Genomic DNA, 16,425 nt, shown 5'->3' with positions numbered 1-16,425 from the left:
CCAGGTTTCGCCCCGGCACCAAGCAGTGTCCCTGTGGGAGACGCGCGTCCACCGCCATAGAGTGGCCGCTCCGGAGTCAGTCGAGGACAAGGAGCATGCGCCCTGGGGGCAGCGGCAACCCTAGACCCTCACCCGGCAATCCGGACCACCCCTCAAACCTACCCTCCCGTGCCCAGGTGCTCGTCCACGCCAGCTCGGCGGCAGTGGGCAGCTCGAGCAGAACCGCTGTCTGGGGCGGCCAGGGCGGCCCGCGGGCAGCAGCGGCCCAGGTGGAGCCGAGGCGCTCATTGGCTGCGCGCCGTCACGAGGGCCGCTTCATAGAGACTGCTCACATCACGGAGCGCGTCTGTTCACGCCGAGCCCCGAGCCGCAGCACCAGGAGCCGCCGCCGCCACCGCGTCCATGGGATGCGCCTAAAGAGATGCGAGCTCGGGCGGAGCGCCACTGACACGCACGTGGGGGCAAAGCTGGCTGAGGAGCACCGGAGCACCGTGGAGCTCGACTGCCGCAAACTTTAGGCGACGACAGAAGGGCGTGGGGGACATCAGAGGCAGCGAGCGAGTGACAGTAGAGCCAGCGAGCCCGCCCGGCACCGGCGCCCCCCAGCGCTCTCACCGGAGCCGAGGCTCACTGTGGGGATGCGTCTGCCCTCCGTCTGCTGCCGTGCCAGCCCCGCTCGTCACTCTCGGCTCCGTGCCTTTGCAGAATGGCTCGCTTCGCAGACGACCTCCCTCCCCGCTATGGAGGTGGCGGGGCCGCAGGGCCCGGGCGAGGGGGTGCCCGCCAGGGGGGACCCCAAGGAGCGCAGAGGATGTACAAACAGTCGATCGCCCAAAGAGCCCGGACCATGGCTCTCTACAACCCGATCCCGGTCAAGCAGAACTGCTTCACAGTCAACAGATCGCTCTTCATCTTCAGCGAAGACAACATCATCCGAAAATACGCCAAGAGAATAACGGAGTGGCCATATCCTTTAACCGGTGCTACCGGGGGGGGGGGGGGGGGGGGGGTAGAGGCTATGGGTGGTGTGTGTGTGTGTGTGTGTGCGGTGGGGGGCGCTCCGTCACTCGCATCTGTGGGCTACGCCGTGCACCGGGAGAGCCTTCTGTCTAAGCGCTCGTTATGTCCGGGGGGTGTGTGTGTGGGGGGGGGTGTGTGTATTTGTCTTGTACTTGGGGGGGGGGGGAGGGCCTCCGTCCACTACTCAGAAGTGTCACCTGTCGGGCCCGTACGGGGAGGCCGTGGTGGCCAAAACCTGCGCCCGCAGTGTGTCCGCTTGGGAGGAGCAGACAACCAGGGGGCTACAAGTTTGAGGGACCACCCTGTAAAATCTATGAGGCGGACGCGATCGATCTTCGGGGTTCCTAACGGGAAGAAGGAGAAGAGGCTGGACTCGGCTCCTCCCTCAGTCCCCGCGAGCCCTGCAGCTTTTTTCATTGTGGTGCCTTTATGTCGCACGGCTTCGCGACGATGTTTGTTCCACTTTTATTGCCATCGTAAAGCAACCGTAATTGTCAGCCCGTCCGGCGACATCCACGAAACACGCGTCGAGCGAGACAACGCCACCTGATGCGCAGTGCGCATGCGTTCACCGCGTGGTTAACGGTAAAAAGAGGCGATGGCTCTCCGGAAAGTAAAAGACCTCCCCCATCGCCCCCAGCCAGCGGTTATATAGTGCCTTGCGCATCTGACGGGCTCTCTATCCCCTATATAGCACCTTCCGTGGCTAGCTAGCTAGCTATAATGTCTTTCGCATCTGTCTGTCTGTCTCTTCTATTGTGGCTTCACATCTGTCTGAAGATCGACCCCCATAGCGCCTTTACACGGCCGGCCAGCCTGCCTGCCTGCTGTGGAGCCTTTCACGTCCGTCATACGCAGCCCTTGACACTGCTTGTCACCTGTCTGTCATATAGCGCCTTTAACATGTCGCTTCTCATCTCTGACACTCTTCAGCGATCTGCCTATGTGTCCGTTATATAGCGCCTTCAATTGCTTATCCACCTGTCAAAACCCTCCCCGTTTTACCTCTCGCCTGGATGACCCCCTTTAGTAGGGGGCACAGTGTGACAGACACGCTTTGTGGGCGACCCCACGACCGGGCCAAAGGCTCCGCCTGCACCCGGGCGGCACTGCGGTGGGTCCTCGCCGCCGACCCGACGCTCATAAAGGCGCCCAGGAGAGGAGCCGCCGCAGCAAGGCGTGGTCAAAGAGTGCGGAGGGGGCCGTGAGGGGAGCATCTGTCCGGCTGTCGCTGTCCCCGAGCGTGGAGGCTGCTGGGTGACGGAGGTCCTCGGCTAAGGAGGGCGCTGAGACGGCACCTTCAGCATTTGCTAAGACCACCTCCATGTTCTTCAGCGGACATGACAGTCTAGTCAGCCCCGTCCGCGGCGTCGCATGCAGTTGGGAGCTGTCCCCGGTCCTGAATGGCCCCCCCCCCCCCCCCCCCCCCCCAAAAAAGCTGTCCCCGGTCCTGAATGGCCATACCCCACGCCCCCACCCCCCCCAAAAAAAGCTGTCCCCGGTGCTAAATGGCTGTCCCCGGTCCTGAATGGCCTCCACCCCAAACACACACACACACCCGAGCCGTCCCCGGTCCTGATTCGCTGACGACAGGCTGGCCGGCTGGCATTTCGCTCTGAAGACCGCGGAGGTGCCACAAGTCGTAGTCGTGTCCCCAGGCCCTGAACCGCCCGGGACGTCTCCGGGCCCCCGTAGGTCCCTGTCACCGACACTGTGCGCTCGTAACCGGAGCCCCCGAGAGGCGCCGACCCCTCCAATCACTGCAGCGCCTCGCCTCCCCTTTCCTTTGTTTAGCGTCACTTTGAGCTTCGCTTTCCCGACGCAGGTGCTCAGATTTTTTTTTGTGTGTGTTGCTGTTGTCATGGTTGTCATTCGCGCGGATCTTTGCCTGCGTTGTGGTGCCATCTGTGCCAAGGCAGTTCAAAGCGGCAGCTCGGCCCGTTGTTTGTGGGATTGTGGGGGGTTTCTGTGAAGTAAACGAGCGGCCCCCTGAGCCCACTGGCGTCGCTGCGCAGACTGTTGGTGGCCGCGCCCGGAATCGGTTCAGGGTCACGTGCCCGCGCTGTGCCCGGTCCGCCTTTCGGGTGTAAACCCGCCTCGGTTGGCTTCACACCCCTCCGTTTCGGGGGTCCCATGGTTTGATGATTTTCTTCGTGACCTTTTTCCTTCTTTGTGACTTTCTTGCGAATCTTTGTGCCCCATTGCGGAATTTGTGGGCACCTTCGCTATGCCCGCCCGCCCCCCCCCCCCCCTTACCCGGTCACCCAGCCTGACTGCCCCCTCAGTCCCCGCCCCCCTTCCCTTCACGTTGCTCTTCTGTCCGTGGTGCTGAACTCGGCGGCCGCGTCGCTTTAACTTCCTGGAAGTCTTGTTTTGGGGGGGGGGGGCGGGGGGGGAGTCAAAAAACTGGCAAACAAGGGAGGACGGGGGCATCACACTTGCCTGCCCGGTGTGCGCCCTCCCAAACCAGGCCCTCCCCACCCCCTTTTCTATTGCCAATTAGGAGCCACTCTGCCCCTGGCACACACACACACACTCACACCCCTGCGCGTGCCCCCCGTGTCTCGGGCAGTGTGCAGAGCTGAACAGTGGGGGGCTCTGATGTCCTCCCGTCTGAACCCTGTGGTGCCCTCTGCGTTTCTTAATGAAGCCACCACCAGAGAGTCACTGAGCCCCCTGAGTTCTCATCTGATGTGACGCATGTCACCGGCTTGTCACACAGCAGGGACAGCCACAGGAGGGGGTCTTATTCCTAGGCCTGTAATGGAGGCTCAGTGAGACCCTTCTTCTGTGGGTTCCCTCTTTCCTTTTTTTGTTCTGCCCACCTGCTCCACTCACTCCCTGGCACTTTTGATTTGTAGGTCAACTTGGATACCAATAACTGGCAGCAAACATGAGGTGCCATCAGACGTGTGCCCGGGGAGTGGGCACCACTGATCAGTGAAGCTGCCTGGGTGGCACACTTCCCTCGTTCCTTCAGGTTTTTAAGTGTGTGGGCACACAGCGAGGGCATCATTCTGGCCATTTCAGTTAGCTTCCTTGACCCTGGCACTCCATTTGAGTACATGATCCTGGCAACAATCATCGCCAACTGCATCGTCCTGGCACTGGAGCAGCACCTGCCAGCAAGAGACAAGACCCCCATGTCGGAGAGACTGGTGAGTACAGCGGGGTGTCCATGGGGCCCCCACCATACTGATGTGTACTGGCTGGCAGTAGTGGTGAGGGGGCAGTGGGTAAGGTGCCCCTTAGGACTTGGCACAAGCTTCACAGTCCACACACTCTGACCACAGCAGACTGGAGCTGGGCTTGAACTGGTGGGCCTGAGGGCACTGTGCCAGTTGGGCACACAAGTTTATTCCAGGCTGATTTTCTTTAGGCCGCATAACATGGGCACACTGGGGTGCCAACTTTGTTGTCTGCCCCCACTTCATAGTCCTGCCCTGCCAGTGCGGCCTCAGTGGTCAGTTGTGGACACTCAGTTCAGCCAAACTGGTCAGATCCTGAATTTGATTCGGTCCCAGTAATGACCTTTGACCTTTCTTGCTCAGTTCTGGACCCTCAGTGGTTAGGACTGGGTGCCCCCCATGAGTGACCGCCATCTTCTGGTCTCTCGGCAGGACGACACAGAGCCGTACTTCATTGGGATCTTCTGCTTCGAGGCGGGCATCAAGATCACGGCGCTGGGCTTCGTCTTCCACAAAGGCTCCTACCTGCGCAACGGCTGGAACGTCATGGACTTCGTCGTCGTGCTGACCGGGTGAGTCTCCGCCCTCCCTGTCCATGCCCCCCACCCCGAGGTGGTCGTGTTGTCACCCACATGTGTGCCGGTCCACACATTCTAAAGATTAAAAGGAAAGCCAGGAACAGGCGACAGGAAGGCACTAAATAAAATAAAACCACTTGGGTGCCAGTTCAGTCCCCAGCTGCCCCCACGGTAGGTGTGTGCCACGTGCTGACTGGCGTGGACTGGAGCAGGGCACTGTATGATGTGTTTACCATCACCAACTTGGTTAGCCAAGTCAGGCCCAACAGCCGCCAACCACAATGGGCATCAGCCGGTGTACTGTGCCTTCCTAGAGCCACAACCTTCTGCATGCCACCGTCATTGCTCATTGCCCAGGTCCCTGTTGGCCTCTGAACATCACAGATGACGTCAAGCTGTGCCTGATGAGTGGTGGCATGGTGACAAGGTGGCTGCCTACCTACTTAATGAGTCTTCATGCCAGCCTGAGCACAGTAAAGGTTTAGAGGACACTGAAGCTGCAAGTGAGCCTGGCACAAACACTGGGTACAAGTTGGCAAGAGCTGGATTCAGGTCTGGATTCATGTTCTTGTTCTGTTGTGATGATTTCCAGCACCACCCTGCCCCTTCTTTCCTTGAGATCTTATTTACTAGATGGCACTTGTGCCAATCTGGCTCCTGCCAGTGTTCTGTGGAAGAAAGGAATAAAGCAAAGATGCCAGCTAGGAAACTGTATAGTGCCTTTCAGTTAGGAGGAGGCTGCGGCCCAACATGGTCATCACTGCCTTCATGGACAGACAGAAAGTGGAAGTAGAGGAGGGAACAAATGTCCAGGCCACCACTGCAGATGCCACTCGGCACCAATGTCCAGGCCTGCGCTGCAGATGCCACTCGGCACCAATGTCCAGGCCTGCGCTAGAGGTGCCACGCCACACAAATCATGGCACCCCTCGGGAGGCTGGCTGTGGATTTTAACGGCGCTCGCCTGCTCAGCCCAACCAACCATGGAGTGTCAGCTGTGACTCATTTGCCCACTGGGGGGCGCCGTCTTCAAAGTGCTGATCTCAGAAGAGCTGTGACATCTCATGGCGCGGTCACCCGCCGTCATTTATGGTCAACTCTGCCCGTTGGGTCTTTGGGATGAGGCCTCCACTTATGGGCAGAAGTCCTCCTCGCGGTGGCACAAGGACACTGGACATCATGGCATGCATGAGTGGGAGGGACAGTAAGAGTGGTCACAGTGGGCGCCCATCGGTCTGTCTATCAAGTGCAGGTCATATAGCGCCTTTCACATCAGCTGTCTGTCTATTGGTCGGATGCCGTAGTGCCTTTCGTGTCAAGCTGTATATCATGTGGCGCCTTTCATGTCTGCCAGCCTGGCTCTTCATCTGATTATGACGTTATGGATGCATCATGTGATGCCCTTTCTTTATCTATATTATAATATGGCGCCTTCCACGTATGGCAGTTCAATGCGCCCTCGTCATTGTTGACTTTGGTGGGCTGTCGTCCCCCATCATTCCAGGCTGAATTCAGCAGCTCGTCCTTCTTATTCATGAGTGTCACATAGCGCCTTTCACTTTTCCCCTCTTCTGCAGGGGTCAATAGGAGCCCCCCGGTGCATCTCGACACTCCCCTGCCCAGATGCACCTGCTCTGGTGACATCTCAGATGTTTGTCACTTTTCATGAGTGCCGCTGCTGATCCCTGGCGATGCCCGCCGCTCTTCATTTGTCATCTCACATTTGGTGGCCTGTCACGTTGCCCAGCAGGGACTCGGGCCGACAGGACATTTAGCTTTCATCTGCTGGCCAGCCTGCTGCTGTTCGCCGCCACAGTGAGGTGCCCGTCTTTCAGCTGGCATGTTTTGGAGAAGACCAAATGAGACTCACTATGTCACTTGGCCATCGGTCATGTTTCTTTAAAATGACAGTTGGGACTGACCTCAGGTGTCCACACTGCTGGGTCACTTGGCGGTGACACAAATGGTGTGTTTCCAGTCTGCCCACAGTAAATGTGAGGGGCAGTCGCAAAGAAGTGCCCGCTGTGATTGCGTGGTGTGGATAAGGCATTGTGGTCATTGCAGTGGTCACTTATGGATTCTGTGGGTGACTGGCATTAAGTGGATGCAGCCCCCCTCTGTCCACTGCCATTGGTCTGATGCCCACTCATTTTCGCATTTCCCACACTTGGTCCTGAAGGGCTGGAGGCTGGCGCCTCGTCCAGTTGGGCAGGGTGGGCATTATTGGAGGAAGTCGCTTCATAGGGATAAAAGAGTGTGGTCTGTGCCCGTTTGCCATCAAGTGGGTGGAGAAAGTGTGACCGAACTGTCTGGAGGGCCATCTTCTTCAGGTCACCTACTAGCATGCCAGTCTGCCATGGTGTTCCCATACCCAACTCATTGTCCTTCTGGACTAATTTCACAGAAGAGCCAGGCGACCAGGACCCGCTGTGCCACTCATTCATCTCCTCAGAAGGGTGGCATGCAGGAGAAATACCAGGCAGCTCACTGTATGATTGCTTTGCCTTTCTGCCATCTTGTTAGCTGGCATATTTACTCTGATGCCTGCTATTGTGCTGTCTTTTTAAGGTGAGGTTCCCATTGGTCTTGGCGTGCAGTGCCATGGCTTGAGGTCAACATGAGTGTGCCCGATGTTTGGCAGTTCATTTTGTTTTCTTGAGGTGCCCACCACCCAATCTTTCACACCTGCTTATCCAGTTTGAACCCTCGGATGTGTGCCAGTTTGTGGCTTGATTGTGTCCGCCATGCCACTCGGCTGGTTGAACATGGTGCTCTTGTGTTTGTTTGCTACCTGCAGGCTGTAGATGCCTAGTCATGCCCGTGCCCAGCACAGTTGTTATGTGTGCTACCCTGAGGTGATGCCATGATAACTGGCATCAACAGATGTGCCTTTGTGTGGTCCAGTGGCTGCCATGGGTTCCAGTGCGGAATGCCGTCATTGCTGCTCTGCCACTTTCTTTCTATGCCATTTCTGCATGCCAGCCTGCCTGTCCTCACGAATGAAGATCCAAATTAGAACAGCTTGTTGGAAATGGCGTCGTGCCTGCTGCTGCCCCTGGGACGCCCGCGCTCGTCTTGCCTCTCGAGTGTTTGTGGCTCTTCTTGCGTGAGGTGGATGCCATGCCTGTGCCTGAGCAGTGGTGTTCGGTAGTGTGTGGCTTCTCGTTTTCTTGAATCTGTGCCCTTTCTGCTGGCCGTATGGCACGGCTCTCTGTGGTTTGCCTTTGGTGCCCTCATGAGAGGGCAGAGAACCCCTTGTTGTGGTCTCGCCTGCCTATAGTGGCCCACATTCCTCGGCCAGTGGGCGCGGCTGGCAGCGCAGTGCTCGCTGCCCGTCTTAATGAGCTGCGAGAGGCGCCGCGGCTCGGCCTGGCTGCGTTGCCATGGTGATGTTCCGTGGAGCTGTCGCCATCGATTTCTGTTTGTCTCCCAGCAGAGGCCTGCGGCGGAGCTGCAGCGTCAAGCTCAACACCAGCATCTGCTGGCTTACCCGCGCCAGTCCCGTCTGCTGGGCACAGCCCGGCCCTCCACTCTGTGCCACCTCTACCCCCCCCTTAGACGTCACCAAAAGTGGGTCAGGCGGCCACCCCCCTGCATGTCCCTGTCACAAACCCCTCGGCCGCCAGCCACATTAAGGAGCCTTCAGCTCCACTTCACCAGCACAATGGCGCCAGTCAAGAGGAGAGAAGTGCTGCCCTCGCCCCGGGGCACTCATTCACTGCAGCAGCGCCAACTTCCCAGACCTCCGCAGCAGGATGGGCAGATCGAGCGTGTACAGGGTGCGACACACAGAGAGCAGAGGGTGCAGCGAGATGACCGTGAGCTCTGCCAGGGTAACAAGATCCGGCAGCATCAATGCCTACTTAGTAAAGCAGGGCAGACAGAAACCTACCAGGGTCAGGCGTCAGCGGGCTGAGTGGCAGGATGGCAGCATGTGACAGGGTCAGAGGGCCGCTGGGTAAAGCTGGGCGATGCAGTGGTCAGTGATCAGGTGTCCAGAAATGTAACAGGACCTTGTAATCATTGAGTGACTTGATGGGTAGGGTGGACAGGGTGGCACGGCGTCATGGGATCAGCCCCCAGGAGGCTAAATGGGGTCAAAGTCCAGGAAGTGAAGCCAGAATGTCAGTCGCCAGTGGGGCAGACTGGCACACTCAAAGTGTACAAAGATGTGGTGCAGATGAGTGTCAGGGGCTCTGCCAGGGTCAGACACTGGCGGGCATCAGAAAGTCCCCTTGATACAGAAGTCTAACAGGGTCCTGGCCAGTGAGAGCCAGCAGATCTGTTGTGGTGGCACACAGGCAGGGTGGGGAGACTGGCAGTAGGGCACAGCAGCAGGCATTGCAGGGTCCGACAGAATCGAGTTCAGTGGCCATCTTAGTGCAGTGGCACGTGACTCCACATCGACTTTCTTACGGTGACCACCGTGCCACCTTGGCATCTGCCACACTTCAGACTCGGGGTTTCCCATGGTAGCTCCCCATTGGTGTTTTGCCCGCTATGCCCCTGTATCTCTGGGGCACCTGACAGGGTTCAGGTGAAAGAGGGCAGCTACAATGGGCACAGGAGGTCTGCACTCAAGTCTGCCCTTCATATGACTGATGGGCAGCTGGCATCATGCGGTCACCAAATGACCCACCGGGCAGGGCGAAGGTGGCCAGCCTGGGTCAGAGTGTTAAAAGACTTCCGGAGCTTTGAGATGACTTGACTTGCTGATGGTGGCATTTTAGAGCCAACACGGGCATCATAGCTTCTGATTTAGAGCAGGTGTCCTGGTGGGGCCAAATCTGTGCCCGAAGTGGGCATTTTGTTCACCACCTCAAGATGCCCATCCCAAGTCTGCCCCTGCAGGCACCCAGTCCCTTGTCACCTTGTAGCTCATGCAGTCTGCTGTCCTCAAAGGTGTCTGCCCAGGTGCCAGTCATGGAGATCTGAGAAGCCTGGGGGGCAGACGGAGCAATCGGTGGGGGTCACTCTGTCCATCAGAAGGCATCTCTGAGCAGCGGGTCACCACATCGACCACAAGGTCCAGTGGGCAGGAAGGGTGACATCACAAGAGGCGAGTGTCTGGAACACAGGGTGACAAGGGTGGGGTCGCCTCAGGTGAGGGTCTGAAAGCTGTGATGAAGTGGCAGGATTGGCATGTGGTCAGGGCAAGGGGTGACAAAAAGGGGCAGAGTCCCTGGCACCTGACTCCACATCCCGGCGCTGCCCTAGCAGCGCATTTCCGATCCACATCACATAATGGTTAGTGGGAGGGGTCATAGTAGAGGGGCGGGGTCACATTAGGTCACTTGTCCCAGTCCATCATCAGGACACTAAAGGATATTCTGGCCTTTCTGTTAATTTCTCGTCATGCTGAGTTGCCCACCGTGTCACACCGGGCCACCCAAGCTGCCCTCCTGTCACAGCAGGGTCCTGGGCTTGGTCTCCTGAGCTGCTTGTCATCATGTGTGGCTGGCACAGTCTGTGAGGATGCGGGCTCTTGGTAGCCTTTAGAGGCCAAGGGTGACAGACACATGCCACTCGGTCTTGTTTCACTGGTGACATTTAAAGCACAAAAGCCAGCCAGGGCAACACCTGGTGGTGGCACCGGACTAGTGACCCGTGTTTCTTAGTACTTCTCTGCAGGGTCCTCAGATTTGCTTTAATGACATTCTATGGAGGTGACCCGAGGCGGTGACAGCTGCGACATGGTTAGCTGGGCTTCGAGTTCTGCACGGGTCACTTGATGGCTTCTGCCGCCTCGGGCCTCACTGTGGCCGCTTTTAAGGATTTGCAGCCCACCGTGGAGGACCACTCGAGCGTAAAGCAGCCGTGTGACATGGAGCCACTTGAACGAGGAGCTCACGCCGTGCAGACTCAATGGGACGATGGGACTCGGTCAGAACGGTGCCACTTGCCAACTCCAACCAGTCCAGCCAAATAAAGCTGAGGGCTTAGGGGCGGGTCGCGGGGGTCAAGACCCCCTGGTGAAATGCGCTCACCCAGCCGTTCTTGTGATGGGCTTCAATAGGCCACCTCGCCTATTGAAATTGATGGTGCCAGGGGGCCAGAGCCTATCCTGGTGGCACTTGGCCATTGCAGGGTGCCAATCAACCCACGCAGTACATCTTTGGGGATGTGGGTGGGACAGCGGAGTGGGCCGAGGGAAGTCCACAAACTTCACAGCTCAGAGAAAACATGCGAATGGTCCATGGGTGCTGCTGCCCACTGCACACCAGTGCTGCCACGTGGCAGTATCCAGACATCCATGTTTTGAACCCAAGCAAAACAAAAAGCTGCATGTGACTTCGTGCCACCTGTGGTGCCAGTGCACCCATATCAGCTGATGTGCCTCTTTGGGAGCTGCCGCCTATTGTGCGCATGCCCGTGCCCGCCGCCCCCTAAATGCTGTTTTCTGCCGCGGTCGGACACGTTAAACACAGAGGAGGAGCGGAAGGAGGCAGCCGTGTGGCATCTTAATGAGTGTGTGGCACACATTTAATGGCCTCGCTAATAGAAATTGTGCCAAACAAATTAGAGCGACCCAACCCCCCCACATGGAGTGCCACCCCCTGACCGTGCTGGGGCCCTAGTGACAGTCTGCCACCCCGTTATGACTCAGCCTGTGCCAGCAAGTCAATCCCAGAGGTGCCAAGGAATAAGGAACCTCTGGCTGGCATTCCTATGGCATGGCACATTAGTGGACACAAGCAGCTCTAATAATGCCATCATGTGACTTGGCACTGGTAAGTAACACACGGGTGCCAGCTATGTAATAAGTGCGGCACGTGCATAACAGTGTCACCCTGAAATTCTTGTCACACTAGTGTGGATTGTGGAGGGGTGCCATGGTGCCCGGCCCTGCTCTCTCTCATTATTTCCAGGACTTGCTGCTTGGCACTCCTGTGTGATGCCCTCACTGCAGCCTGCTGTGGACTGGTGTAACATCAATGCGGCGCCTTGTGTGCCCAGTGCCAGTGTAACATGTAATTGGAATCTGTTCCAGGCTGTTGTGTAGATATGTGGTGCACATTTGACATGGCGCTATACTGCATGGCTGCAGTCCAGCAGTGTCATGTGGCAGCATGGTGCCAGTCTGCACTGGCATGGCAGTGCCAGTGTGTCTCTATTAGCTGTCATTTGCTCATCTCGCTCGACGGTGACAGCTGCTTCTTGTTCTTTGCTTCTGATTCTCTGACAGCCCCCCTGGTGCAGTGGCCAGAGACCCCGCGTCCGTTTGTGGGTGCAGCGACGGTCAGTCAGGTGTGGACGGGTCTCAGCCAGCTTGAGAGGTCCTCAGCTGGAATGCTTCGTGCAGCACCGGGACGGCACCCGATGGCCGCTCACTGACCTGTGGGCTGAGGTGGGACGCCAGCTGCTGTCCCGGGCCTGACCACACACCCCGCTGTCCGGCGCCATCAGACCCCTGACCTGCACCTGTCGGGGGTCTGCACATTTGCCTGCTGTTGTCTCATTTTGTGGGGTCTCCTTATCTCGTTTGGCTGGGTTCAGCTGTGACCCCCGGCTCGTCGTGCCCCTCGTTGAGCTGTTAACGATGATATTGTGGGCCAGTGCAGCGTAATGTGAAAGGCGCTATATAATCTAAAGTTCTGTCCTGACGTGACAGCTTTCCAGGTCGTCATATTTGTCCCTTTAGAGTCTGCTGATGGGATTCGGCCCCTCGCACGCGGCTCTTTAATGGGCTCTGTCCACGGCCTCCCCAAATGAGAGGAGGTGACACGGCCTTACGAGGAGTCGCCTGACGGCCGTCCAGCGTTAAGATGATGCCTTTGTGAGTCTGCTGCTCTGCCACTTGTGCCCTCCACTGCCCACTGGGCACGGTCCTGTGGGAGGGCAGCGTCACATTTGGGATGACTCACTTTACTGGGCACAGCAGGTTGGAACTCCTTAAGGAGATAAGCGTCACCGTGTCACCCGACACACAAAGGACCTCGGCGTCGGAGGGCATCCTGGGTGAAAGTTGGCATCAGTATCACTTAGTGACGGGGGGGGCTACCGAGATGCACAGTTAGTGGCTGCTGGTTCAAGAACACCCTACGTGCCCAACGACACTCAGATGGCCAAGAAAACCAACACGTGGCCAGCAGGGGGCGCGTCCCCCTGCATTATTACGGTCCTTCTGTGCTTAAATGACATAAAATGACATCCCACTTGTAGGGTCCTTGTTGTCCCGTGTGCAGACTACAGCGAAATTCATAAACAGTGCTGAGACTACCCGACCTTGATGGTCCAACTGAGGGCCAACAATCATAAATATCCACACAGGTGACCACCATGGTGGGATCTGAAAGGAGCCCGCTGTTGATTCCTGATCACTTCTCGCCCCCCCCACACCGTGACAGTAATGACACTGAGAAGGACGGCGTGGCCATTTGAAGCCTGTGTGGGCAATGCGTGTTCTCTCAGGGTCTCTGAAGATTTCCCATCGGAAAGCCACCTGAGGTCCGGGGAGCCTGGCATTCAAAGGGTGGGCAGCATCAGTCGTCCAGCACGGCCAGGAGGGGTAGTGAGCGGGTCTGGCTTTGTCTGTCACGGCTGACCGCGGACCCCCAGGGATGCTGCTGACCGAGTTTTTCTTTTCCTCTCCTCAAAGTTCAATACTAACGGACGGACAGCGCGAGGGGGGCTGCGCTTACGTTATTCGCTTTGGAGCCCTTTGTGTGGTTGGGACCCAGAAATGAGTTGTGTCGTGGCGGCTGTGTGTGCCCGCTGAGCCGCCCTCGCTGAACGGCGTATACTGAGAGGAACGCAGCGCTCTTGACGTGCTCTCATTTCACTTAGCACTTGTGTTTGAGCGACTTTTCTAATTACGGTGCCCCCTGGAATGCACCTGTTCAGGGAATGTGGCGCCGCCACTCGGCGTGCTGCCAAGCGGACGCGTCGGCCCAATTTCAGACGTCTCCTGTGCCAGCAGTGGCCTACACAAAGCTCCTTCTCGGGACAGTTGAGAGTTCGCATGTTGAGCTGCGCTCCGTTTTTGCGCACATCGCCTGTCCGCTGCAGTCGACTTTTTTTCATATTTAAGCCGTTATTACTACATGGCACAGTCGATGGGAATAAACAGAATGGCACTTGGCACAGGCAGGCCAGCTTCACTGAGGTAGCCAGGGAGGGCATTGCGGCGTTTTCAGCCATCGCTTCTGTTTAAGGTCAGCTTGGTGGCTCACAGTTGGTCCAGGAGACGGAGGGTCCAACCGGCAGGTCTCCCAAGGTTCTGGACCAGGCCAAGGGGATGCCCACATAATACCTGGCTGTGGCAGACAGAGGGGTGGCACTGGACTGTGTGTCTGCCATGGCAATGCTCTGTACCAGTGAATGCTCCCCAGCCTGACCTGACCTGACATATTGGATATATACGTAGGCTATGCATACATAATTCGTTATATTTTAACATGAATAAAGCAGGATAACGCATCGAAAATGGAGAATTCAAATTAGACGTGACGTCAGAGCATGACGTGTACACGCGGACCGTGCAGCTCGTCGCGACTCACCAGTCGAGGAGGCCGACGACGGCCGAAAGACTTCGCGCATGCGCTTTAGCACTCCGGCGGAGCGCTACTGAATCCGTTCGTCTGATTTCCTAAAAATCGCCGGTCAGCAGAGTCGTTCAAAAACAACGGTCTGCTGGTGACTCGTCCATCACTACACGTTAAAAGGACCTGCAGGCCGCTTTTGTAACAAAGTTCTCGGGCACATGTGAAGATTCCCTAAAGATTACAAAGAGTAAACACAAAAACAACGAAAATGACAACCTGAGTTTAACGAAGAGCACCTCCGAATTTCACGGTAAAGAACCTTCTGGACGCCGAACGCGACTTCAGCTCCGTGCCGCCCGCGCGCGCATTTTTCATGGAGTGGACGTGAGAGGAGACACTTCCGGCTTCCAGCCCGCGCGCGCCAACCTGCAGCAACGAGGCGGGCAGCGGAGGACGCGGCACGAAGGTAACTTGATTGTTTATTGTGTAAAGTTTTATTTATTTGTGTTCGAAGTCCATGAAATAATTAGAGTAGACACACGCGTAGGTATCGAACACTGGAACTTGCAGCGTACGAAACGAGGCCGGTGAGGTGATCCGAGGCGGAGGGGGCTGCCGTCGCTCAGCTCTGATGCCAGCCTCGGAAACTCAAACAGACCCCGTAAAGGGAGCGCCGTTTGTACACAAAGTTTATTAAAGCAAACAGACGGAGATTTGCGTGTTTGCTCGTGTAATACGGGAGGAGGGTGCAGCAGGGCCACTGCAGGGCTCCTTGTTCATTTTGCGGCTTCTTTCATGTTTCAGGTTCTTGTTTGACTTTCTCTTTTCTCTTCTCTGTTCCATTCTGAGCCTTTCAAAGTTTCCAGACCCCCAATGCTTGTGATCTTTCTGTGCTCCATTTTACAAGAACAAGGAAAGACCAAAAAGATCAAGAATCTAGAAACGGGCAGGCTTGAATGGTCCCAGTGCCATCTTAATGGCGTTATGAGCCCCCTCTGGGCAAAGCAGAGCACTGGGACCCCCAACCTACACAACCACTCAGCAAGTCACAACGTACAGAGACTAGCAATGGTAAGACGGTCCTGGGGGAGCGCTGGCAGAATTAGGAAGGGGGCGAGCGGACAGCAGTGTTCAATGGAGAAGGAGGAGAGTAAGCAGTGAGTGAAGCTTTGGGTCGGGGTAATGGAGAGGGGCCTGAGCTCCTAAAGGGACCGAGGAAGAGTTGGCATTACAGTCAAAGCTGGCACAAGGCGTGCCCTTCAAACACCAAGCAAGTCCCGTAACTTCACAAACACAAAGCAGACTTTGCCAGCATGGGCCGCACGTCAGACTGAGCGAGTCCTTTGGTTGGGCGGAATGTCTTCTGCTTTCTGAGCGATTTGCAGCGTTTTGGTTTTCGATCTTCTGCTTTGATGTGTCTGCTTGGCTCTTTGTCGAAGACTAATTTAAACCAGAGGGGCTTCTGTTCCTGGATACCATCTGCCGGCGTGTCGAGGGCCCTGCAGAGGAGACGCATGTTCATTGTCAGTCACACCAGCGGCTCTTTGATAGCACATCTGCAGACATTTAGAAGAGAGGAGCGTGAAGGTACCTGTTAGAGCAGCTGGCTGTGAGTTTAGCAAAGCATCCTAAATGTTCAGACCGTAACTGCAGAGTAACGATGGAGTCCGGCTACGGTGGAGTGCTGGCGTCACTGTGACCCCTCCATGGACTGAGCTCAGCCATATTGGCCCATTCCAATGCCAGGCCTCGGACTGGAGACATTTAGGACTTCAGAAGGACCCAAATCTAATAAAAGTACACTGTAAACAATGGCAGTAAATTTAACGGTAAAAATACTGTAAATGGGGAAAGTAAAAGACCTTTTCTGGAAAAAAGGAAAGTTACTGTACATTCTACTGCAAATCACCTCAATATCTTAAACAATACATTTCATTATTTTTTACAGCAAGTTCTATAATATCGATATTTTTCTACCTTCAAAATATGCTAAATACCGTTTACTGGTGCATTACAATTACACTGAAAAAATCTGTTAATTCTACAGTGTAAAACTGTTAAATAGTGAAGGAAAACAACCGTAAAGCGCCGTTTCAGTAAAGCCGGGTATGACATTTGCATAAGGACACGCCCCCTTTTACCATGTCGTTCCCG

General features: G+C 56.4%; 1 protein-coding gene across 1 annotated transcript in view; it reads left to right on the top strand.

The window, feature by feature from the left end:
• The first annotated feature begins 397 nt into the window (after positions 1 to 397).
• Positions 398 to 16,425, top strand: part of cacna1ba (calcium channel, voltage-dependent, N type, alpha 1B subunit, a) — a 65,698-nt gene continuing 49,670 nt past the window's right edge. The window contains exons 1-3 of the mRNA XM_051931453.1: positions 398 to 966; positions 4,073 to 4,178; positions 4,641 to 4,780. Coding sequence (XP_051787413.1) covers positions 707 to 966; positions 4,073 to 4,178; positions 4,641 to 4,780 — 506 coding nt within the window. The 5' untranslated portion in view covers positions 398 to 706. The remainder of the gene's footprint in view (positions 967 to 4,072; positions 4,179 to 4,640; positions 4,781 to 16,425) is intronic.

The sequence above is a fragment of the Erpetoichthys calabaricus genome, chromosome 9 (assembly GCF_900747795.2).
Source record: "Erpetoichthys calabaricus chromosome 9, fErpCal1.3, whole genome shotgun sequence".
In the NCBI taxonomy this organism is placed as follows: Eukaryota; Metazoa; Chordata; class Cladistia; order Polypteriformes; family Polypteridae; genus Erpetoichthys; species Erpetoichthys calabaricus.
Note: the sequence above shows the minus strand (reverse complement) of the source record. Positions and strands in the feature narration are given on the sequence as shown.